The sequence below is a fragment of the Lonchura striata genome, chromosome 6 (assembly GCF_046129695.1).
Source record: "Lonchura striata isolate bLonStr1 chromosome 6, bLonStr1.mat, whole genome shotgun sequence".
Lineage (NCBI taxonomy): Eukaryota > Metazoa > Chordata > Aves > Passeriformes > Estrildidae > Lonchura > Lonchura striata.
Window position 1 is genome coordinate 21,664,304 of NC_134608.1, and position 24,964 is coordinate 21,689,267.

General features: G+C 41.8%; 1 protein-coding gene across 7 annotated transcripts in view; it reads right to left on the reverse strand.

The window, feature by feature from the left end:
* The window catches only part of NRXN3 (neurexin 3), a 963,379-nt gene that overhangs the window by 899,122 nt on the left and 39,293 nt on the right, over nucleotides 1-24,964 (reverse strand). For all 7 annotated transcript variants that reach the window (XM_021542850.3, XM_021542849.3, XM_077784015.1 and 4 more), the window contains exon 2: nucleotides 10,378-11,619. In XM_021542850.3, coding sequence (XP_021398525.1) covers nucleotides 10,378-11,086 — 709 coding nt within the window. In that variant the 5' untranslated portion in view covers nucleotides 11,087-11,619. The remainder of the gene's footprint in view (nucleotides 1-10,377; nucleotides 11,620-24,964) is intronic.

Consider the following 24,964-nt stretch of genomic DNA (forward strand, 5'->3'; position numbering starts at 1 on the left):
TATTGTGCTCTTCTTTGGGAATGCCTGCTGCCCAGTCCTCAGGTCTGGCTACACTGTAAACTACTTAGGTTCAACCAACACACTAAAAAGCTAAAAAACAAACTGCTGACAATCTCAGCCTCTCAAATCAGCAGCTGTGGTGCTTCATTAACATACTCAGCCTTGCTGCCTTCACTGCCACTGTTGAGAGACTGCACTATTCAATGATACATATTAGAAGTCAAATGGGAAAGAGCCCAGTCGAGTCCTATCCACTCATAATTATTCCTCAAGCCTTTCTTTTAGTGAAGCTCTTGACAGACAACAGTACCTATGGAGCTGTCACTTCCAACAAACTGAAAGGATAACAGTGCTTCATACCACTCTTCTCTCCTGGGAGGCTTCAAAGGGCACCAATCTGGTCACTGCTGTATTTGTGCTCTAGGCTCCACTTGCTGTCTGCAAGCTGGAAATCTGTTCTCCTCTCTGGTTAAGTGTAAGCTATTCTTAGGTCTCCTTTTGCCTGCTCTTCTGAACCTGGCAGTTCCCACGGGAGCATGGTGGGGTTGAATCCATGAGTTTCCATTAGTTCCACTTGGTCACTATGGGAGTACATGCCCCTTCCTTAAAACATATCAACATTTTTGGGGTATATTGCAGTTCATCAGTAGTAGATCCATATTTGGGGTAATCATGTTGGTAAAATTTAAAATAAGCTACATTGTTACATGTAATAGTTATAGAGTACATTTTTTTAAAAAGTCAGGATTCAGAAATTCTACAAATTAAAAACACATTGCTTTTTTCTGCAGATTGTCATCCAAATCAGTTGGTGTTTTTGTTCTAAATATTTTGATCTGAATGAAACCACCATTTTTCACAAGGAAAACATTTCCAGTCTGTCTGATTCTGATGTGTCTTAGGTGGTCAAAATGCAACTTCACATGTCTTTCATTCAGACATGCCACACCATAGGGCAGGGAAACACCAGACTGCCTTAAAGATACATTTCTGTGTCATATGCAAAGTAGAGATAATTTGTATAGGTATATAGGCCTCATGTCTGTTCAAAACCAACAGGCTTTGGAATTTGTTGTAGATGTGTTCATTGCTGCAGTTGAGACACAACTGAGCATTTCAGCTTAAGTAATGAAGGAAAAGAAAATTTAGGAGGAGGCAGCCAGCAAACGAAATTACAAATTGATCACTTGAGCCCTACTTTTATTTTTCAGTGAAGAAAAAAAAGTCACATCTTCAACAACACAGGGCCCACTAGAGGAACATGGAAGAAAGAGGACTTGGCCATTTTCTGCAGCATCCTATGTTTACTCAATAGGTCCTCTACACAATAATAAACTTATAGTCATAACAATATCATCATATTTCAAGCTCTGGGATCACACAGTACCTCATCTGCCAAATTTTCAGCTAGATATGCCTGTATGAGTTTTGCCCCATCTTTGACACTAATAGAAACATACATCTACCTCTGGTTATCCCAAGGGATATAGCAATGCTACTGCTTCACAATGGCAATATATCCATCCATAATCTTTCATATTCACTGATCTCCTGTTATCTTCCTTGAAGTCAAAGCTATGCAAATTACAAGGACCTACACAGATCTCCCATTACACCAGAGGTCTGGTAGACATCACACAGGGTAGTTCCTTTGCACAGCCTCCCGCCTCCTATCACACCAAGTCCCAGAGCAGGTCTCAGAAAAGCCACAGAGCAAAAGGCAAAAGACAGAAGTGAAAATACAGAAATTCGTTACTTTACGAGCTTTTTCTTTTAGGCAGTCCTAGACAAGAAATTTAATCACCTGTCACCTTCACAAACTTCACCTTTTTCTTTTTTTCTTTTATTTTTTTAATCAGCATTTTATTAAGGAATGATTCCACACACTTCTTCCCCATTTAAAAGAAGTCTTTGGGGAATATAAGAAATTTCAACCACATACAGAAAGAAGCTTAAGGAAGTCAGCTGCAAATACAACTGAGCTATGAAATTTGCAGATCACAACACTAACCACTCTCTTCATGGCTAGCCATTTCCCAACTCTTGTTCCTGATCAGCCACAGTAGAGGAACATGCCTTTAGTTCCAAGGATTTCTCATACATTACCTTGAGGAGAAAGGTATTGAGAGACTCTCCAACCCTGAAAGCCAGACTTGCAATATGGATGCAGCAGGAATAACCAGAAAATCAAACACATGCCTGTGGAGACACACCAGAGGTTCTGAAATCTCAGACAGTGTCATTTTTCTCAAGTACTAAGGCAACAAACCACAAAGAAATGAAAATCCACCCAAGAGACTACAGAGGCCATGAAAGGCTTCTGAATAAATGCAGCAGCCAAGCAAACTATGGAGCCTGCCAGCACTATTAGAGATTGAAGCCTGGGTTTAACCTACATCTCAAATTCCTACATCTACTAAGGAATTGCTTCTTTCTTTTTTTATAGAAGTCTCTTGCCAAATACTCAGAGCCAAACCAAATCCATTATACTCATTCAGGTTACTTAACTAGTCAAATTCCATGAGTAAGAGGAGGAAAATCACACCTGAGAGCAAAATCCTGAGAGTCAAGTGTACCTTTCCTCCTTGTCTTACATTGCAATCTGCAGACAAATACACCTGTTTTATCTAATAAGCAGTCAGAGGTTTGATGAGAGTTAACAGGAAAAGCAAGGTTTTTATGCACCCTTTCAGTGCCTTAGAACCAAAAAACACTTGCCACCTTCATGCTAATTAAACACTCAGAAACAATCCAATGGGCTTTCTTTGCTATCCTGCATTTTGGGCATAGAGGAACAGAGGAAGGGCAAACTATGTCATTCTGCTTGGGTAGCCTTTTATGCTCTTTTTGCTTCCCCTGACAGCACAAGGTGGAGGCAAGTCTTGAGTATGGAGGGTGAAAGGAGCAGGCTGAAACCAGCAGCCCCAGCAGGGAGAGAGCCAATGCAGACAGGTAGGCAGAGGTGAGCCACAGTACAAGGAAAAGCATCTGATCAGCATCTGAGGTTCACAGCAGAGGACATTTGGGGGAGGTCAGTGGAGCACATGGGTCAGATAGAAAAAAAAAAAAAGCTCTCTTTCTCCTATTGCTTGTATCAGCACCCTGCAGTGCAGCATCTGCTCCATGTCACCAACAGGGAAGAGGCTACACTGCTGCTCAGCCTCTGTCTTTACCAGCACAACTGCAGCCTGGCCTGGGAAGGGTCTGCCTACTCACAGTGTGACATTGCACAGAGTAGCAGAAAACTGGGAGATTTCTGTTGAAAAGAAAGATGAGGAGCACTCTTCAAAGATGGCCACTTAACAAAGAAAACCACCTTAATTTCTAATTGCATGTCCTAGCTAAAAAACTGACTATCAAATGAAGTCATTCTACTGGGTGTTCATGCATTATCATAATTTACTTGTCATGCTAAGATATGTATATGTCTCTATCATTGTCATACAGAAGCATATGGGATTCTTAACACCTGGAGTATAGGAAGCCCCACTGGCTACATATTTCAGATATAGAAACTGAGACACAGGGGGTAACCAGGTACATATCCTCTGCAAAGAAAGGTCAATTGATTCAGTCTTGAGTCCTTCAGTCTGCCAGCAAATCACTCCAGGGATACAGAAAGACTGTAGCAGAAATTAAAATCAGCCTCTTATGTGCTAACACTCTTATGACCAGACCATTCAAGTTCTGCTGCCCTGCTCCACTTCCTTTATATGTTATACCTTGGTCTCTTTTCAGAATAATGAGGTGAACAAATGTACATGCAGGCAGGGCTTGGAGAGCTGACACAGCATAACTGGCAAAGGTGTCAGTAGCACAGAATGTGAATCCAGTGTACTCAGGGCTCAGGCCCATTTCAGAGCAAACATTCAAATACAAATGAGTTCTGCTTCAAGTAGATTCTGCCATCCAGAGTCCTTCCTACCCCCCACCCCCCCCCCCATCCCGCCCCCAACATCTACTCCTGTCAGCCCCTGGGCTGTTCTGCACACAGTTGTCAGCTCCTGGACCTGTTTACAGATTGAAGAAGGGCAACTGCTTTACTCTGCAGCATGAGCTTACAATGGCAGTGAACTGTCTGCAATGAAGGATTGTGCAAGAGACACACACATATACCAGAAGTCACATTGCTGTCTCTGGACAGCAATAACATGGCAGTTGCCTTGCTTTCTATAGAGAGAGAAAAAAACTTTACTGTCCAGCAAGTTCAAAGTTGGTCAGCAAAGAAACAATTAAAATTAGAAGTGAAATCAGAAGTTAGCGAAGGATGGATGTCCATTCTACCATTTCATCACATGGATTACCACCTTCTCCTGCACCAGGGAGCACTCAGTGCTGATGCTGACATGCAGAGGCTCATCTTCTTTGAGTAGTGACAGAGTTCACTGGGCAGATGTGCTCCTCCTCCAATTCTCTCCCTGGAGTTTTGTGGCACCATTTCCAGCATCCTCAAGGTATCTGGAAGGATTATTGCCCTCCATTTTTCACCAAAACATAACAAAAATTACCTTGTGGCAAATGCCCTGCACACCTTCATGTGCATGTGCTATAGCATGTGCTGTCTTGCTTGGGGCTATATTTACTGCTGATTGACCTCCATGACAAACTGCCTAGCTCAGCAGAAGCCTGTACAGTAATAATAAATCAAATCTTCCCCCTGCCCCTTTGTTTTTATGGCAAAACCAAAGGAAAAAAACTCTTCTTCAGAAATCAAGTTAGAAATCCCGAAGTTGGAAAGAGAAATTTCTGACTTTGCTCACCTTCACATAATTATTATGAGTTACTTTAATGTTGATCTTTATTTAGTAATGCCCAAAAATTCCAGTTTAGATCCAGACTGTGCACACTTTGGGACAGAGCAGGAGCCAGCAGATTGGTCTATGGGCGTACAGAGAATGCTGTTTCCAAATTCCATCTAGATTTAGTCCTCCAGAAACTTGGTCATCACATTATCTTTGTAAGAGCTAAGAACTCTTCTTTTATTCTATCAGGCAGTTAGAACCAATATGGAGTAGCTACTGTAAACAGTGTATATGAGCTATGGTTTACTCTTCTATAACATTTTATAAAAGAACATTTTCATCCTGAGGCTTTTTTCCTCTGAGTTCACTCTTCTCTGGGTCCACAAATTATTGTCACTCTTCACCATTTCCACCTTACACCAAATAGCAACCTCCTTTGTACTCAACCACCATCTGCTTCACTTTATCAGAGGAAATGTCCAAGCTTTGCCTAACTGAGGGGTTTAACATCTCTTTTACCCAAGGTGTGTAGCTAACTTGCAATCCAGCAGAAAAGGATTGTAGCCCCATAGTCATCTATAATACAAGAGAGGGAAACTACAAGAATATAGCTGTCAGCATGTTACTGCAGCCAGACTATTTGAATCAATGGCATTCACCATACAGGGTCCTGCAATCTTCCTGCAGCTCCCCTGTTTTAAAAGCAGGGGTCTACAAAACAAATCCAGATAGCTCTGGGAAGGGTTTGCTTAGTCCACACTGTGAAAGGGTATCTAAAAGGATCTAAATTCAAATCCTGTGGCTCCTGCTCAGTTTTAATATTTATTATTAAGAATAAAAAATGGTGCTTCAACTCCACCTCAAAGTTTCAAAGCACTTTATTAACATTGATACCTGAACACATCTTTCTCTGGTGCTCATCTGGTGATGCATAAAAAAAATTGCAATCAGACTGGAAAATAGATTATCATTTTAATACAACAAAAAAACCAAGAAGAATGAGCAAGCAAAAGAGATTGGGGAAACTGAATTGCTGCAAAATGAAGTATGGGCAAAGTTCTTACCAGCTTTCTGCCCAATGGCCAGTGCTGTGGCATAAAACAGCAGATTTGCCCCTTGCAATATTTACTCCACAGACCTTGGAGATGATCAATTCTAGATTTTTGCACTGGGGAGTGAAGATCTGGGCCTATCCAAAGGGTGTGCCAGAACTGCCTGCTGTCCTCTAGAACAGCAGAGCACAAGACCAAATGGAGGGTCTACAACTGTTTATTGCTGGTGAATTCAATAACCAATTCAATAATTTATATTCAACTATCAAGGAATATGCAAGTGGAAGCAAATATTATGGTCATGTTCATTTGTTTCTGATTACAAAATGTATGTAAATGCATATGCAAATTAAGTGCAAGCATCAGGCTCATGGCAAAGTGCCAAACTATTCTTTAGTGTTGTGAAGACTGGGGTGGCTGGCAGGGAGATACAGCAACTGCAAGTGAGGCTGGGCAGTGCCTTCAGATACAGCCAAGGCTGGGCTGCTCTGAAGGGGTAGGAAGAGGATAAATCCTGCATTAACTTGTCACTTTAAACGAAGCTGAGGGGCTATAGAAAAATCTGTTCCCGATGCAGTTAGAAGTGTGATAATTACAGAGCAATGGGCTCCTCTGTCATTCAGCAGGCAGCATCCCCAGGAAATCTTGCTCTGTAATCAAGGGAAGAGCCGCAATCAAGCCCGTATTCAGCCTTCGTTTAGAAACAGCCCCTGCAGGCAACACAAAGGCTTCAGCATGGTTCTTTGTGAAGTTGGTGATCAACGTCTTGGTTCTCCATCTACAAGCAAAGTTAATGCATTTCTAAGCACATCTTCTGTTCACCTTTCCTCAGAAAGTCCAGAAGGAGTCTTGGAAGAAGGGTGAGGATTTAGGCCAAAATACACTTGTACATATAGTGTTGCCTTCACACTGTCCACATTTGTGAGCTCACTCTCTACACAGCAGTGTCAGAGAAAGAGAAAATTTCTTGCAGACTAACAGCGTGGTCCTGAATGAGCAGGCACGAACAACCTCTTCTGGCTTCTACAGCAGCTCAGCTTGCAAAATTTGCACGGGGAAGGGTTTTCTTGGGTTTTTTCCCCAGAAATATGAATGTATCTATGATGATGAAATCCTGCAGGAACGTCAACCCTCTTGGCAGCAGCCTGATTCCACAGAGACTGATGAGGTTTGTTAGAGGGGAAGATGCCTCTGAGTTCAGCTTTCATGTCTAATGCCACCATTGCCCAGAAACATACAAACTAATAGCTACTCAAATCAGCCATCCTTTGTACCCTAGGGAGCTGTCAGATTCAGGGGACCAGTTTACTCCAACTGCAATAGAAGTAGTCTCACTTTTTATTCAAAACAGCCAAACTTTCCAAAGTGCACATATTTCCACTTCCACTGTATAAACTCAGACACAGAAACTGTACCTGCTCAGCTACCATCTGGGCACATGACTGCCATGATGTACACAATCCTACAAACTCTGGGTGCACATGAAGTGCCAACATTTTTTTTGCACATTGAGGACACATTCTGGACAGGACTCACAGTTTCATCTCAGTATGAATTGGTTGTTCACTGTTGACATCCATCATAACTGGAACTGCACTTGGAGTTACAGCAGCCTGTATTACTGTAAATGGAGCTTCATTCCATCACAGTACAGAAACAGCAGGTTCCACTCGCTATTTACTTCTTCTATCTCTGGCCACAAAATAAATGAGTTTGCTATGGTTTTACCATCTGCAGACATAGGTATCAGTCAATAGCCAAGTAATGGCCTGGACACTGTCAAGAGAACTCATTATTAAAAAGGTACACATTACATTTAGCTATTCAAACAGAACTTGTTATTGATCGGATCCATCAATTCCCAGTAAAAGACCCAACTCTGATGAGGAAATGAAAATATGCACATAGACTACAGATTAGTAAATACTGTAATGGAGTGAAGGTTCCCCCCTGCCCCCCCCCCAAAAAAAAAAAAAAAGGGAGTTGGTATCCAGTGGAGAGACCAATCTTTTTCACAAGTGAGACTGGGAATAAAATAACCATGTTACTTCTGCATATATCCAGAGGCATGATAAAGATACAAAACAAAAGGGAACAGTTCTGACAACAAACATCTCAGTCTCTTGGGGGAAAAAAAGCAAACAAAGAAAATACAAGTTGTTTAATGACCAATCAAGCCACAAGCAGGAAGAGCCTGTAGCCAGTTCTGCCATTCCTGCCACATCCTACTGTTTATCAGTGGAGATTCTGCCACACTCGCAGAATTGAAAGACAACATCTTGTGCTTTTCAAAGTCAGACAAAAAGGTAGCTATACTTAATTTGGTTCCCGTTTTTTTCTTGCCACTTTTCTTTGTCTGCTTGTTTCTACTTACTAAACAGCCCTTTCTTTCGGTTTTCCCATTCATCTGCACAGACACTGTAACATTTTTTCAATGGCAGTATTTAACACACAGAAATCACCACTGCTGCAGCATAAAGGAGGCAGAAAACAAGGCTGATTATAAAATTTTAACATAAATCAAATATACACCATTTAGTAATATATGTGAAAACAGGAAGAACCAAATAAGGTAATGACTGTGGAAATCTCTACATTTGATCCACTGGAAAAGTTCTCCACACAGCATCTTCTCTGAGAGTAAAAAGACCTCAGCTAACAGTGAGTTAAAATTGTTTGCTTAAGAAGGCACATTGTGACAAACTTCTTTGCTCACCCTTAACAGCAGGTTGGGCTGGAAACTGATGAATCACTATAGGAAACAAACAGCAATGGTGACTCACAGCTTCAAACAGTAACAATAGCACTGCTTTATCCATGGTGTCTACAACAAAAATATCCCTGGATTCATTAGAAGATGTATTTCAGATTCTTCCACCCACCCAGGAAATGCAGAAAGTCCACCCCTGAGCCCTGGTTAGAGTTCTCACAATTGTCCCACAGGTACACGGAATTCCTGCTCACAGTACTTTCTCTAGTGGTTCACTGAAAATCATATGCTGTTGATGTCTTGAGCAGCTCCCCAGGGAGCATGGATCCATTAGCCCAGCAGCAGACAGAGCCTTATATTGTTGTGTTTCAGGGTGCAAATGCCTGTGTGGCTCTTGCAACCTTCTATCACCATAGCATTTAGACCTGAGGTGTGTTTGCTTCATAAGCATATGAAGATCAGGCTAGTTGCCCAGCTCCTGAACTGCCTGGTCACACCCAGAAGTCTGTCCAGCCCCACGTAACTCACGGCTCAACAGTTCTGGCTCATTAATACTTTGGACTAATCAGGCCAGAGCAAATAGCTGGAAGAATTCTGTGTTCAACACTTCACAGGCTCACACCTCCTGTCTAAGGTTCATGTACTGTTACCGTATTATTTATATATAAAGCCAAATTTTCTCTTATTATTAAAATCACCTTAAAATGAATGCACATATGGATGCTATGTTTATTTCCAAACCTTCCCTTCCCATAAAAACATATTTTCCTTCTCCATCTAAATGCAGACTGTAAGTGTGGAGCTGTAGGGTTTTTTACTTAGATAGCAACACTATAAGGACTGTTTTCACCACATCTCGCATTGTACAGGTTAAACTCTGGTTAATCTAGTTTCATTGCCAAAAGAAGTGAATAAATGGTAGTTGTGAAAATATATTATTACAAATATTTCCATTTTGACAAAATTTCAGGTTGTTTTTTTTTCCCTTGAGATTGGACACTACTTGTCCAGGTTTCTTTAGTTCAAGCTCAAGCTGTGGTGTTTAAAGTCAAATGTCATAAATAATGTGTGATGAGATTCTCAAATTCACACAGGGATTTTCAGTTGACTTAAGTCTCCTGCACATACAAAATTAATTACCATCACATTGCTAAAGACCAAAGGAAAAATCTGAAATACACTTCATCATGTGGTTTGCATGACTTAAAACTCTCAAACTCAAATTCAAAAATAGAGTACCAAACAATGAGGAAACATTCAAATCCCTCTTCCCTCTGCAACACTATGATCAACTTTAAAAGCAATTTAAGCAATTTAATCAAGGATGCTAAAAAAAAATCAAGGTGCCATTCAGTGATTAGTATGCAAGTAATTGAAGGGAAGTATAGGGCTTCCACAGGCTAGCAACAGCTAACAACAAAAAAGTATACAATGTCCTGTCAATTATGTTAGTGATATGTATAAATATATATATATATATGGCTCCTGTTTGCTGACACTTCACTCAGTTTTCAGGGGCTACTGCAAAAAGCCAGCCATTTATTTTACCAACACTAACCGAAGGTACTTCTTAGTTGTATTTACCAGTTTATGTTCCCTACCCTTATTAATAAGTTCCTGATGAAATGAATGACGACAATGATGATGAAAATCTCTCCATGCTACAAATGCAGCATCCTTTCAGAAAGACACTTGTTGCAGTTGCCCACACTCTCTATCTACTAGAATTTAATTACTTCTATTTGGAAAAAGAATGGTGGAAGCTGAATTCCTTTGACAACCATCAGCAGGAATAAGAATAGGCCTGCTAAACAACACATTAACTTTTTGGACTGTGTAAAGGTCAATGAGAAGCAGGGAAGTATTCTCTTACCTTCAGAACACAGCTTGCCAGCATATCCAGTGGCTGAGCAGTCACAGTGTGGCTCACCATCCAGAAGGAAGCATGTGCCACCATTTTCACAGGGGTTTTCTGAGCAAAGTCCTTCCATTTCCAGCCGGACCCCTTGACTGCCCAGGAGCTGTGGCTCAGAATTGCCGTATTTAAGATCCAGGATAAATCCTTGAAATGGAGGCTCACTCAGGACACCATCAAGAGTCAAGGCAGCAGGACGAATGTCCAGTGGGACTCCACCAATAAAAAGGTCACTGACGATGTTCATATACTGGCGTTGTGGACGCACCTCACCCGGCTTGGCTTCGCCATCCAGCACTAGCACCGTCCGAAGGTGATTGCGGCTGACCATCAGGAAGTGCCAGCTGCTGTCGTTTACCTGCTTGTCTGTGACAACTGTGGTCTCCGCACAGTCCACACTGAACTGCAGCTGGATGCGCCCATCAACCAGGGACACACAGAGGAAGTCACAGACACCACCATCATCAAAATAGAGAAGCAGCCCAGCAGAGACATTGGTCTTGAACTGGAAGCTGAGTTCGCTCCTAGTGCTGGCATCCCAGCGGAGGTAGCGGGCCCACTGGTTGGGGATGCCCATGAACTCCAGACCCAAACAGAGACCCAGCAAGGAGCCCAGCAGCAAACTCACCTTCAAGGTGAAGTAGATAGAATGCAGAGTGAAGCCCATTGTTTCAAGAATCTGCTCTTCCCTAGGAGAAAAAAAGAAGCCACACTACTGGGAGGAGAACCCCAGCAGTCAACACCAAATTTTAAATCCAAAAGGAAGAGAAGAAGAGCAGACAGAGAACAGGAGAGTAAGTGGAAAGTGACCAAGAAGAAGTGTCTCCTCCCAAGGAAATATCTCAATTATCCTTAGGAACCAGAGGCTTTTATCTCAGAAGTACAGGGTACATGAAGTGACTTCTCCAATGGTGCACTTCTCTGAAGGGCAAAATAACCTACAGTGATTTGTTTTGGTAGAACACAAAGGTGACACTGGTGTTCCAGGAGGAAGGAAAGGGAGAGCCAAAGCCCAAGCCTAAAATTCTTGTTTTCTAGAAGTGATGACAATATTGACGGAGATGGCAGTGAGATAGAAGAGAGAGTGAATTCATAAAGCATGTGAACTTCAAGAGGGCAAAAATAAAGTCAATCTTCATGATGCACTGGTGGATACCCAGCCCATAATTCACTGTTTGGCACTCACGAAGCTTGCAGGACCTGTGGGGTCAAGACAAAAAAAGAAAGGGAAAAGTTAATCTTACTACTCACCATATCTTTACTATGAAGCTTACTAACATCTTGTCCAATAACTTACTTACATTTCTTGATACTCTGGACATTTCTCTATGCTTGCAATTGTCTGTACAGGTCTCAAAAGCAGCAAGGACTCAAAATAAGAGGCCAAAATAGAGAACTCACCAAGTCGTCTGCACACATAACAACAATGAGCAATATAAAAATACACCAAATTATTTAACTCCTTTAATGGATGCAATCTCATTGACTTTACTGGGAAATGGTGCTGGAGCTTTCCCAGTAAAAATTACCTCTCCAAGAAAATGCTTAGGGCAAAACCAGAGTGCCTTAGCACACCAAGGAAGCATTAAAGAATACAGCCCTCCTGTCAGCCTGTCACACAATAGCTGTGGGCCAAATTCACCCCTAATTAAGAGCAAATAATTACAACTGCCTTCAATGAGTTACATCTGTTAACACTAGGATTTAACTCACTTCTGCATACTCACATGTGGGTGACTGTATGTCTGGTGTAGGAGGATGTTTTAAGTGACAAGTAAAGGCAGCACAAAGCTAGGCTTATTCTTTGAAAATTCTACCCAAGAAGAAAGTAAGTCTTCTATTAACGCAGGTATTTGTTCACAAAGATGGGTTGGACACAAGAACAGCTCTGGAAATGGCTAACATTAGCATTGATACAAAGCAGGAAAGGAGATGATGAGAATCAAAGCCTTCGTTTCACAGGAGTCCGCATGAACACAGTTTCCACAAACTGGAACACAAATATTGTGTATGCTTGGGAAAAGTGTTTTGTGCTGTGGACTGTTCCAGATGATAGATCCTCAGTGGACCATGAGAGCTGCTCACAGCAGATGCCTTGCAACCCCATGGTCCATCTTGCTTTGAAGGAGAAGGCACACAGACACTGCACAAGTGGGCAGTGCTGGAAAGTTTCTGTTTGGTAGGGACAGAGGTTGAGCTGCAGGAGAATCACTAGGAAAAGGAGGAGAGAGTTCACACAGTCACACCCTCACCTGCCTCAGGCACCTGCAGAAGCTGTAAATCTCCAAAACTGTCAGTCTGACAAATTTAGCCAGCACGAAAAACAAGTCACTTAGAAAACAAAAGTGATCAATTAAAAGAAAACCCACAAGTTGGAGAGAAACGTGAGCTTTCAGTGCCCAGTGGAAACCAGGCCTGTTCCCTGCAGCTGCCTGAGTGAAGCATGTTAGCTAAATTGCTATAAACACAAATAAAATCAAGTCAAAACCAGAGGGAAGATAATTCCTTTTAATTGTTAACAGCTTGGCTGAGGAAAATGGAAGGTGGGAAAAGGAGGTGTTAGGAGAGGTGTAAAATGAACAAAGAATTAAATACAGAATCCAATTCCTCAGTTCATTTGTCTTCCTAATAATCACAACTGGGATTGTGATTGTTCATGGAGTTGTGTTGGCTAAGTTAAGATCATGGGGGTTCTGGGGGGTTCTGAAAAAAGGATTGGGGGAAAAAATTATGTGGTTCTTATCCATTTACCTATCTTCTCTGTGCTCCCTAGTGGATTCACTAAAATAGCCCATGATTTATGGAAAATAATAGAGTGAGAGAAAGGTAAGAAAGAAAGTGATGACCCAAGCCTGGAATTACTGATGAGATGGAAATAGGAACCTCATAATATGTGTAAATTAGCCAGTGATGTGCTTCCAGCAGCTCACAGCTTCCTGGACCATTTACTACCACCATGGCAAAATTCACTACTCCATCAAACAGCTCTGTGCTCAGCCTGAGCTGAGAAGGGCAACAAGCCGAGCATGGCAGCAACCTCCACAGAGACCCCACTGCAGCAGGGCTCTCACCCCACCTTTAAATTCTCCTGGGCAGAGTAGATTGCACCATCTGCATCAAAAGCAGCCCTCAGTCTTACACTCTTCTCTCCCTGTTTTAGAAGACCAACACTTTAATAAGCAGTGAAAGAAACTGTAAATCACAGCAGCAGGTGTGAACACTATAGATAACCACAGATGAGATTCCTATGTCCACATACAGTTCAAACTCCTGACTGAAAAGCCTATCAATCTCTCCCAATCCTAGGATGCTGAAATCCTTTTTTTACACAGACAAATCCCAGCCTCCATGGGTCGCTTCAATCCTTGGGATATTTCAAAGGTACAACAATGGGAGTAGGCTACCTCTGTAATGATAAAAGTTCATTAGGACAGAACAAAAGGCATAGCAACAAGGGAAACCAGACAAAAATGGTTAAACAGCAGAATAGCAGTCTTGACTGAGGGAAGCCAAGGGAATTCTTTCTGCTTTGAGTGAGAGAAGCCAAGGTAATCCCTTTCTAGCTGTTTTGAAAGAAGGCAATGCCAGCTCTGTTTCAGAAGACAATGCAAAAACCATGAAATATAGGTGTCATTGCTGGGTGCTTCATTGCATTTGAGACACTGCAGCTCAGATTTTGGGAAGGCTGCCCACACCCAGCCACTAGCAGGCTAGGGCCATCTGTGACTCCCCCAGAGCTCTGTCAGCGCACGTCAGTCCTGACTCACGGTGCTTCCCATTACTCCAGTTTCACGTCTCACACAGTTAAGCCTGTGAGAACAAATCCTGCTGCAGCAGCAGGGTCTTCAAGAAGAGCTCAGAAGACCCAGTATCCTTTATAGCAGGAGGCAGGATCTGAATCCCAACCTTGAGAGAGTAAATCCTGACACACCAATTCTGTGTCTCACCCATTTTCACAATTATTCTCCAAGACATGCTGAGAATGAATAATTTTCTGCTCTTACCATTTTATTTTTAGCACAAATACTACCCTAGCAGCCTCATACAGCACACTGCTACCATAGCAATACATTACAGTTTGGGACAAAAGCTACAAAATCCCAGAGTATTGTCTTACATATTCTATATCTCTGAGAAATCTCATTGTCATGGCATGACCACATCTTGCATAAAGAGGGACTTTATGATGGACAGCAGCAAGAAAGCTATCTCCAATGCCCTTCCAACAGCTTGTACTGCCTCCCTGGCCCACCTGAGAGCTACAACGGTGAGGAACCTGCACACTGAACAGACAGCTCAGCATCTCACACACACCAAACCCACTGCAGGAAACACACCCACTTGCACTATTGAAATGTCCCGCTCACAGGGCTGACAGAGCTGCACAAGATCCCTGGCCAGGGAAGGGAGGCAGCCCCACCGCAGTGCTGAATGCGAGCGCTGCCTCACCACCGCGCACTTTCCCAAACCTGACAGCAGTCCATTAATGCCGGGTCAGAGACATCTGCTCAGCAGCCACGGAGGGGGTCTAGCCCTCGCTTTGAAGTGGCTCTAGCCCTCGCTTTGAAGTGGCTCTCAACCACTTATCAGCTGTATGTGGAAAGTGAGTGACATTATCTAATTGCCAGCTAATTTCCATAATTACTGACTGGCGCACTCTCTATGCTGGGTTAATATCTTTGCAAATGTCTTGAAACACACCTGCCTAGGAAAGGGGGTGAGAAGCTGTTGTTCTGCACCTTATTTACCCAACTGCACAGAAAGGTTGCAGGAGATGGGTTTTTCACTCCCTGTCCTCCCTCCTCCACTACCTTCCTCTCTGGCTGCTAATTGCTTGGGGATGGACTTACTTGTAATTGAAAGTGTAATTTTCAGCAGAAAAAAGAACAGTTAGATTAATTCAAAGACAGGCTGGCTTCCCTTGCAAACCCCTGCTCCAGCAGCCCAGTGCAAGCCTGTGTAAGTCCTGTTATTCCCCTTCAGGATGCTGGACAAAATCTCACTGACACACTGATGGGAAAAGTTTGCAGTTCACCAGTCTGACACCCTCTGCCACAACCAGAACTATTCACCATGCCATAGTTTGTGCAGAAGGAAAAATATACATTGGTCACCTAAGGTCCATGTATTTAATACCCCATATGAACTCACTTTTGTCCTTTTCTTCACTCTAAAACAAACAAAATCTAAATGTTTTCTTTATTCCCCAAACCCTAATGAAGCAGCAGAGCTTTAGGAAGGAGTAAACAGGATGCTAATTTGGCTCTGCATCCATGTGTCTTCCCTCAATTGGTGCAAAGCACAGCAATCAAATCATTACAGCTCTATGACATATGCTGCTCAAAACAATACAGTAAAATTTACCCTCAATAATTGATATTAAAAGTCCAGCTTGCTAGCAGAGAAAAATGGGGAATTCATAATATTTATTCACTCATCCAGTTCGGAACAATGGGCTTCTTTTGGTTAATGCTTTGAAATCTTTCTGCCTGATCTATGCCCAGCTGAATTGTGGCAAAAGACAAAGGGTCAAAGCATTAAAAAAAATCTTTCCAATAAAAAATGCAGATGTGAAAACTGTGAGTTGCTAGAGTGGAACACAGAAATCCTCCCATCACACAACATCCTCAGCAAGGATGCATGCAGGGATGTTTACAGAGAACTGAGAGGGGACATGGAGGGTTTGAAATTCATGAGACTAGAGAAAACTGCAGGGGCTAATTTAGTTTTTAATTCCTCTAGCAGCATTTGCATCTCAGTAATAAATCTGGACACTGCCTCATACCCTTGCTGGGATGGAGAGGACTTTGGGGCGGTGCCTGGGAAGATGAGCTGAAAGAACTAGGATGAAGATAGAGACAGAGAGCTTCTATCTTCTTTCAATTCTATGATTCTTTTACCAAGGGAGATTTCAGTGGCACTATACAGCTCAGAGGGGTCACAGGTAAAGCAAGATGGGCTTTGCTTAGTGAAGAGGCTGGAAGTGAGGTCAAAAATGGAAGTTTTGCTTTGCAAAGAGCTGAACACACCTAGGTTCTGCTGAACTTGGCAGAGCTTAATGGGATGTAGCATTTACATTACTGGCTGGCTGGCGGTAAGGAGAGAAGCAGTGATATTTCAGGCTTTATCTTGGATATAGAGATATGTGCATATGAAGACCAGCATCTTAAAATCAGGGACTGAGGGTGACAATGAGCACCTGTTGACCTCTTCTCCATGGTTTTCAGGGATATAGTATTGATGCCAGTCTCCCACATCACTGTGAAACCACATATGCCTTTGCCCTACTCCAAGCCCAATTAGAAGAAGTATTCTTCCATGTTTTTGGTACTTTGTGCTACTGATATATCTTGCAAGCTTAACTTTTCCATTCCTGAAAACTGATACTGAGTTATTTAATTCTTATCTACATTCAGCACTGAGTTCCTAGAAGACAGCTGGATCAAGCAAAAAGCAAGAAGGTATGGGGCTGCAATTCAAGAGTGTCCTCTTAAAGTAAGAAAAAAATATACTATAAAGCTAAATTAGTTTGTCTTTGATTCCCTGTAGTGGATCAGTACATACACATGCACATGCATTGACCATCAATTGTCACCTGTAGGTAGGTGGTTGGTTGGGTTCCTGGTACCTGGGTATGTGATTTGCAGTCAGTTTAAGCCAAATGCCCTTCTCCCCATTCCGAGTTCTTCCCTGAGGAAGGCAAGAATGACTGCTTATGATAAGGCTAACCTCGGAGCCCACCTCCAGAAATACTGTGCAATACCCAAACTAGGCACCTATGCATGGGAGAGCTGAACTCACCTGCACTAGCAAGTCGTACCATTGAAGTGACACCAGCAGCCTCAGAAGGGATATGAGCAAACCAGTAAAGTGCTTAGTTCAATAAACAGCATGAGACCGTGGCAGCACGGCCCCATTTCAGACTCATCAGGCTGAAAAGTCATCTGGCTACTGAAAGAGTCATTTTATCATAACCACCCTTCATGTTTTTACCTCCTGAGCCTATTTAAACAAATTTAACTCAGAACCAGAGCTCTACAAATCTATCCTGGAAAAAGAAGGGTTAAAAAAGCCACAAGGGACATTGTGACTCCCTTCTTAAACACTCTCACCACCCCACAGAGGAGCCCATCTAGTCCATGAGAGTGACCTTTAACTAGCCTACCTAGCCAGGGCTCAGCATGAATGCAATTTACAGACCATTTCAGCTCTCCAGCTTTCTTAACACAAAGAAGAAAAATCAAAACCCAAGCACAATGGAAAAGAAAGAAAGAGAGAGGGAAAATAACCCTGCAGAGCAATCATGTCTGGGGCTGCTCTGATGGCTTTCTGTTCCCTTCCAGGACACAGAAATGACTCCCAGTGTGTTAATTACCCCCATTACCACAAACTCTCCACTAACAAGGAGTAGCTAAAAGGAAGCGTTGGCAGCAGCTGAGCAGTTATTGCTCTGTACTGCCACGAAGGAGAAACCAGACTCCCCCATCTCTGAGCTGGTACTAACCAGGAGAGCGATTTCTGCAAAACTCAACAGCCTTTATTGTAATTCCCATGGCAGCTGCACTGGAAACACTGGCCTTGCCTCAATTCCACCGTCGTTAAACGAGAACAAAGAATACCTGCTTTTCTAAAGGCTTTGGAGCTCAACAGTTGGAGAGCTCTGAATCATTATCATTTATTTTACTCCTTCTGTAGATGGTCTGTCTCCATCCCCTGCATTCTCTCCTTTCTGCCATCAAAAAGCTTGGACAGATCTGTAGCATTGTTTATTCTACCAGATCCAAATACACCAAATGCAGTCAGTAGCTATACACATCTCAGCAGGGAATGTTACTGGGGAATTTGGTAGTATCAGAGTTCTGGCATTATTGATAAAGGCAATACTTCTTCCAGAAGTATAAAGTATTTCCATCTGGTTTTAAAACATGCATATATAGTATTTCCATTTTCGTTTAATAAAAATCAAGTCTTTTGAAAATGTGCTTATTATTGCCAAAAACCAAAGTTTGAGCACATCACTAATGTCTGAAAATAAGGCTGCTTCCAAGATTTTCCTAAGAGTGACAGTGCAGAATGGGCTTACTTTCCCCCTAAATTTATTTGATACTACAGACACAGGCCAGCATTAGACACTCCTCAAAGGGGACACACAGCTGGAATTTGTGGGGGACTCCTGACTTGGAAGCAAGAGGAAAAAAGTCACCGATCCACTGCTTTTTCAGTTACCTGATTTTAGAAGAAGGTACAAAGCACAAAATCAACAAAAAATTAAAACAAATAGCAAGAATACTAAGTAACCCTACTAATACCTTGCTCTTCCTAGCTGTCTGTCTACCCATCTGTCTCTTCTTTGCATATGCATTTTAAGTTCTTCAAGAGCAAGAACATTTTCTTTTCTGTCTAACAGAATCTAGCACAACATAATCACGAGCAGAGTTATAAGGCACTACACACGTATACACTAATAATTGTGATTTTATGTACTTGAGCTAGCACTAAAATGCCTTTATACTCCAGCTAATGTATAACACTTTATTTAAAAAAAAAAAGAAAAGCTTAAAAGGACATTCAGAATGACTATAATAAGAACAAAGCTTTAACTCATATTTTGTTTCACTTACAGATCATAGTAAATTCACACTTTCTTTAACATATTTTATACTCCTGGACCTATTTTCAGTAAGTCAGAGCATGTCAGTCTGCATGTTTTTAAATATTGTGACAGTATATTATAAAGACAGGAGGCAGAAGCAATCAAATTTATTACTGTACTAAAAACATAGCATGTATAGAGGGGGACACTGAACCTGGCCAGATTTCCCTGTCATTAGTATGACCAGTAATTAATTTAGATCATTCTCTTAGTCTGCTGGCTCACAGGAAAATAAGCATCATCCACTTAAAAAGGAAATAAAGGGCCCATGGACATCTTGAAATCTACAGTGGATTTTCCCATTATGTAACATGTTAGCACTCTCTAATAAGTGAACTGAGTTTTAGGAGGTTTTATTGCAACTTAGGAATCTCATGCAAAAATTTATATTCAGCTTCCCTCAAAGCAAACACGAACAGCTAAACGTAATGAACAGACATGAGAAGCTGTCCAGAGTGCAGGCAATGCTCTCAGCTCCTAAGCTCTTTAAACAGCTGAGGTTCCATTTACAGACCAAAGCCTTTCAGGGAGCCCAGTTAACCACTGGAAATGAAGTGTGGGTGATCTGTGTTCACCCAGCTCTCACACTGGCTGGTGCTGACCAACACGGGGAGCTGGCACTGGCGCCCCGCTAAGCGCTCTACAAGTCAGCCACTGTGAGACGACGTCTCTGCTTTCTGAACCACACTCTTACCACTAGCTCCAGAAACATGTTGCTTTTCGTGGGTGTATACATAACAGCAGGCTGGGAATCCCCTGCCATGGGAAATCAATGCATTCTTCCAGCTATCTGTTGTTTGCATCCTCTAATACACCAATTCCTGCCAAAATTCATTCCACCCCATCCCTCTCCCCACTTCTACCTCAGGGTAATTGGTGAACATGATGAGAAGCTATGCATAGACAGGTTTCTCAGTTCTGGTGTGCTGGGGAAATTGAAGTGGAAATCTTTGCTAAGACACACTGGTTCCAAAAATCTTTTAAGTGTCACTGTCTTGGCTGGAAAAGGATAACACTTCAAATGGCTGAAGATATTGAAAACTTTCCAGATCATCAAGGAAATTACTTGTAATTTTGCATGATAAGGGTCTGTTTCTAAACTGACCAGCAATTACCAGACAGGTAAGAACTACACTAAACACATTCTACTTGCAAAGAGTAATTTCAGCCTGGCCTGTGCCTGCAGCACTACATGGTGATCTGTCAGTGTGCACCAAGCAGTCCTCCACCTAGCCCAGACTGCCTGCAGGCAAGGCTGGAATAACAAACCTGTCACTCTGCCACAGCAGTGGGCTCACAGCTAAGACTAAAACAGCGTTGTAGTCTCCGGAGCCCTAGGGACCCTCAAAGCAGAAATACAAAGCTTTGGGCACAATGTGCTTTGAAAGGAAGGCTGTTGAACAGGTAATCTTAGGCTTAGGAGTCCTACGGGCCCTGACAGTGGGATAAGTTACACACAGAATAGGGTTCTCATTTTTGTTTTTTAATTCATTTACACCTTCCTGGTGCTTCTGTGCTTCACACTGTTTTGCCCTACAAGTTTTCTCTCTAGCTGTCTTTTTCTCAGAAACTTCCTGCTCTGAAATGCAGAATCAAACTTTAAGATGTGCAAAACAAATGGATTTTTGCAAAATTCAAGTATAAAGGATTCATCTGCCTATTTCAGTGGAACCACCTAATGACAAAATTACATTCCCTGGAGTAAGAAACACACAAGATACCAAAAAGGCAGGGGATATATGCATGTAGCAAAGCACAAGAGGAATCATCATACACACAGAGTGACAGAGTGGAGGATATTAACTAAAAGAAGAAGTCCAGAGGCTGGACAGTCCTGAGCTTTCAAAAGTACTTGAGCATGACTGCAGAAAGGTGGAAGAGCAAAACTGCATTTTATTTTAAGATTCATTTGGATAAAAAACATTAGGAAATACTGTAATGGAGAATAACCCTTCAACGCCTGAGAAACAGACTGGGGCACTGCACAGCGCTCTTCTATTTTCTCTCTGTATTAAAGCCCCAAATGCAGGAGTATGCCAAGGCCATAGACCCAGGAAGCAAAGTCTGCCAGCCAGCTTAATACCTCAGGTGAGCTCAGGGAAAGAAGAAGCTAACTAGCAGCACTATGGAAATTAATGCCTTTAGAAATTACTTCAAATTTTCTAATGGAGCATTTTAACACCACTGGAGAAGACATGTCTCTTTATTTAATCATTACTTGCTACATATTGATAAATCAATCACACAAGGTAGATTTAGAGAGATTAAAAAAAAATATATATGTACGTATGTATAGATATTCTTGCAAATGTTCCTTTAAAAGTCAGATGGTATTTTAAAGAGCTTCCAGCCTTGGGACTCACAGTGCAGTGCCCTGGAAGACAATTGACATTCTGAGTGACTGGGCTGCGAATTCAAAATCCCAACTCAACCTGCTCAAGCCAGGATTCAAACTCACATACTTTAAAAATAGGAAGGAAAAAAACTACAAAGAAAGAAAGAGAGAGCGAGGAAAATACCTGAATTCCTGCAACTCCCTAGACCAGAATCTCTAAGGTTATAGATGCAGTAGTGACTCTGGGAATATCACTATACAGTATTCCGTAGCTACATGGGATGTATTTTCTGCTTTGCCATACTAAATATGAATCTCTCTATGGTTAGCAATACAGCTGACAAAAGGTAATTGTTTGTTACGAAAGCCACTAGTGAAAATGAAAATAACATTTATTATATTGAGGTGCTTTAATTTAATTTTCTATTTTTAATTTAAAAAGGAAACAGTCTAATTTACCTGGCTTTGGATATAGTAACTTCCAGTCATTATTTGCAGTTTATTTTTATTTCTTCTGGGAAAGAAGTATAGAATAGGGAAGGAGTATAGAAGTGGGAAAACTGAGACTGCTATATAAATAGCTTCATTCCTAGCAACTGCATAACTTTTCATTTCAAATCAATTTTAAATGTATTACCCTCCCTCTCAACAAAAAAAAAAAATCTGAACATTCTGAATAATACATCCTTTCTGCTAACATTGTTTTCACAGTCTGAAAAGCCATTATTTTGACAAAAACATTATGAGCAGTTCTTGCTAACAGCACCCACTTTTTCCTTTTCATACTAAGCCCTGCACTCAGCTCACATGTTGGGGAACTTCTGCATAGCTCTAGAGATAAGTGATGAGGCAGTGATGGATCTTGCTCCCTTTTGGTCCCAATTTTCACCTCCTTGTTTCACATACAGCTTTTGCTAACTAGTGGCAAACTGGAAGCCAGTGAGAGAAATGCTGCAGGATTAGCCCCAGTTTCTAAATTAAACACCACAAACCTTCACAATTATTTTTCTGCTGCCCACTGGTAAGGCAAGCAAGCAAAGACAAAACTGTATAACTCCTCTCTATACCTAAGGAGACACTCTGCCTAGAGCTAAAACATGTGGGTCGAAAAAAAATCACTAGTGAGAGCACTCATTCTTGAGTAGACTGAGCACTCCAGTCTCCCACCCTGCACCTGTCAAGAGTACAAAAATAAGTCTGGGGAAACGGGGAAAAGCTTTTCTAATCAACACCTATATGGAAGATACCTGATGTGCTTGTAATAACCTGGCAGAAATGCTTCCAAATTACGTTGAGTAACTGAGATTTAGAAGTAACTAATGAAAATGATTACTTGATACCACAGGCAACAGATGGTTCCTGCAACCTGCCAGTTGCCAGATTCTAGGCCAAACCCCTCCCCCATGTAACTTCATCACACATTAATTTAACTCATTTTATCTATAGCACCTAGTTTTTGGCTGCCAATATTTTGCCACTTGGTAGTGAGATTCATGCAATGAACTTCATATTCTAGCAGTCAGAGTATATGCAAGAGTCAAAATAAGGAGGCTCATGACTTGTTTGGCCTTCAGCAAAGTGCTCTTTCAGGGGTTATAGCTAGGACTACAGCAGCCACATTGTAAAGTTTAATTAGTCATTGTGAAGTGCTCAAACCACTCAAAAGGCAAGCTAACAGAAGAGCAATCTATCTTCTTTTATGGCATTAGGAGTCTGCTCTCAAATTAAGCAAGTGAAGATGTATCTATAAAACACAACATATTTTCTTCCATTATTCCTGATGTTTCAGCCCCAAAGAGGCACGGGTTTACTCAGCAGGCAAGGAGCAAGACAGGGCAATGATGGGGAAGTGGGGAAGCATTCATGTGCCTCAACTACTGACCTACCTGCAGCTGCCCTCTCACTCCCCCTGCCCCAGACAGCTGTGGCAGAGCAGAACAGCTCAGTCAGAGAGCTGACATGGTTTGCACCTCCCTGGGGGCTGCCTTGCCCAGCCATACAGAACCCTCCTCTTGTGATACGACACAGGAAACCGGGGCACTCACCTTCTCTATTTAAATACCAACAAATTAATATGTACAATGACTCCTCTGTGTTTGAAATGAGAATCATGGCCCACAGTTTATGTACTGCCCAGTCAGGAGAACTGCAACCCCTCTTGTCCCCCCACAAAACTCCCTAAAGGAGAACTCATCTCTGGGGTTCCAGAAACAGGCAGTCATCCATCTGGGGAAAAAATAGGTACATTTACATCCATTTTTGACCAGTGGTCATCTTAAAACCATCTGAAAGGGTCAGAGGAAGAGAAAAACATAAATCCAGGCAGGCTGCTTGTATGCAGCATTGCTCAGTGCTAAAGATCAATTAAGTACAACAATTTTAATTTGCTTCCTCCACTTTTCTGGGGCTTTTAAAAGTCAAAAATTAAGCAAGTTAAAAAGACATTAATCTAACAGAAGAAAGTCTCTCTCTGCATTTAATTACCATCTAAATAAAGGGAGGAATCTACAAAGTCTGTTTTGAAAAATATGGGGTTTTAGATTCACTTAATTATGAATATCGTTTAAAAAAATTAAAAGCTGTTTTCAAAGTAGCTGGTTTTCAAACATGTGCAAGGCACACTACAGTAAAAAGTAAAAGTGTCTCCACAGTTTACAGGAAAGGGAAGACATACACCACTGTAAGCTGCTTATACAGAATCCCTAATGTAGGATTTCCTACAGAATTAAATGAAAAGGGAAGAGGATATGGAAAACCCATGAGTCTGTGGGTCTTCCGATTACCTCACAAATGCAGGCTAGAAGTAGTCACCTGTTAAAAAATACATGTCAATAAAGGTGTACAGTTACTCTGCAGCACTGAGCCAGTCTGTTGTCTTGGACTACAGCTCACTCTTGGCTTTCTGTCAGATGGCTCCCAAGAGAATCCTTTACAGCTTCACTATAGCAAACACTGCTCGTCCAGGGCAACAGAATTAGAGGCATTCAAAGTACATCTCCTAAAATATCTATTCCCAATAGCTTTTCCTGACTAGTGGGAGAGATTAAGATTGCAACTGTACCATCTACACCTGCCATTCACTACACAACTAGTTGATTTTAAACCACAGGACTGCAGGCTGTTTCATGATGATGAAAATAAAGTCTGAGGTAACAATACCATAGAGGCAAGAATGCATGATTGAGCAGAGGAGGAAGGGAATGGTAGTGTTCAGTAGAATATTTGCTATTCATGTAGGTAATGACAATAAAGTCAGAAAAAAAATATTTAAGCAGCGCTGCTGGGGAAAAAAATATAAAAGGACACCCCACAGATTCAGTTGATTTCACAAACTTCAAGAACAAACTTCCCTTAATCTTCACACTCATAATAGCTAAGAATCCCACAGGGACATTTTCCTCTTTAGACATTCATCCCCAACAGACTCTGCAAAACTAGGTTGAGAAAATTCTGCTGTTGAAGACAGCTGGTCTTTTTCCTAAGACCAGCTAGACACTGGTCTTGCTACCCCATCCAGTGCACATCCTCATTCAGTACTTTCACAATCAAAACACATG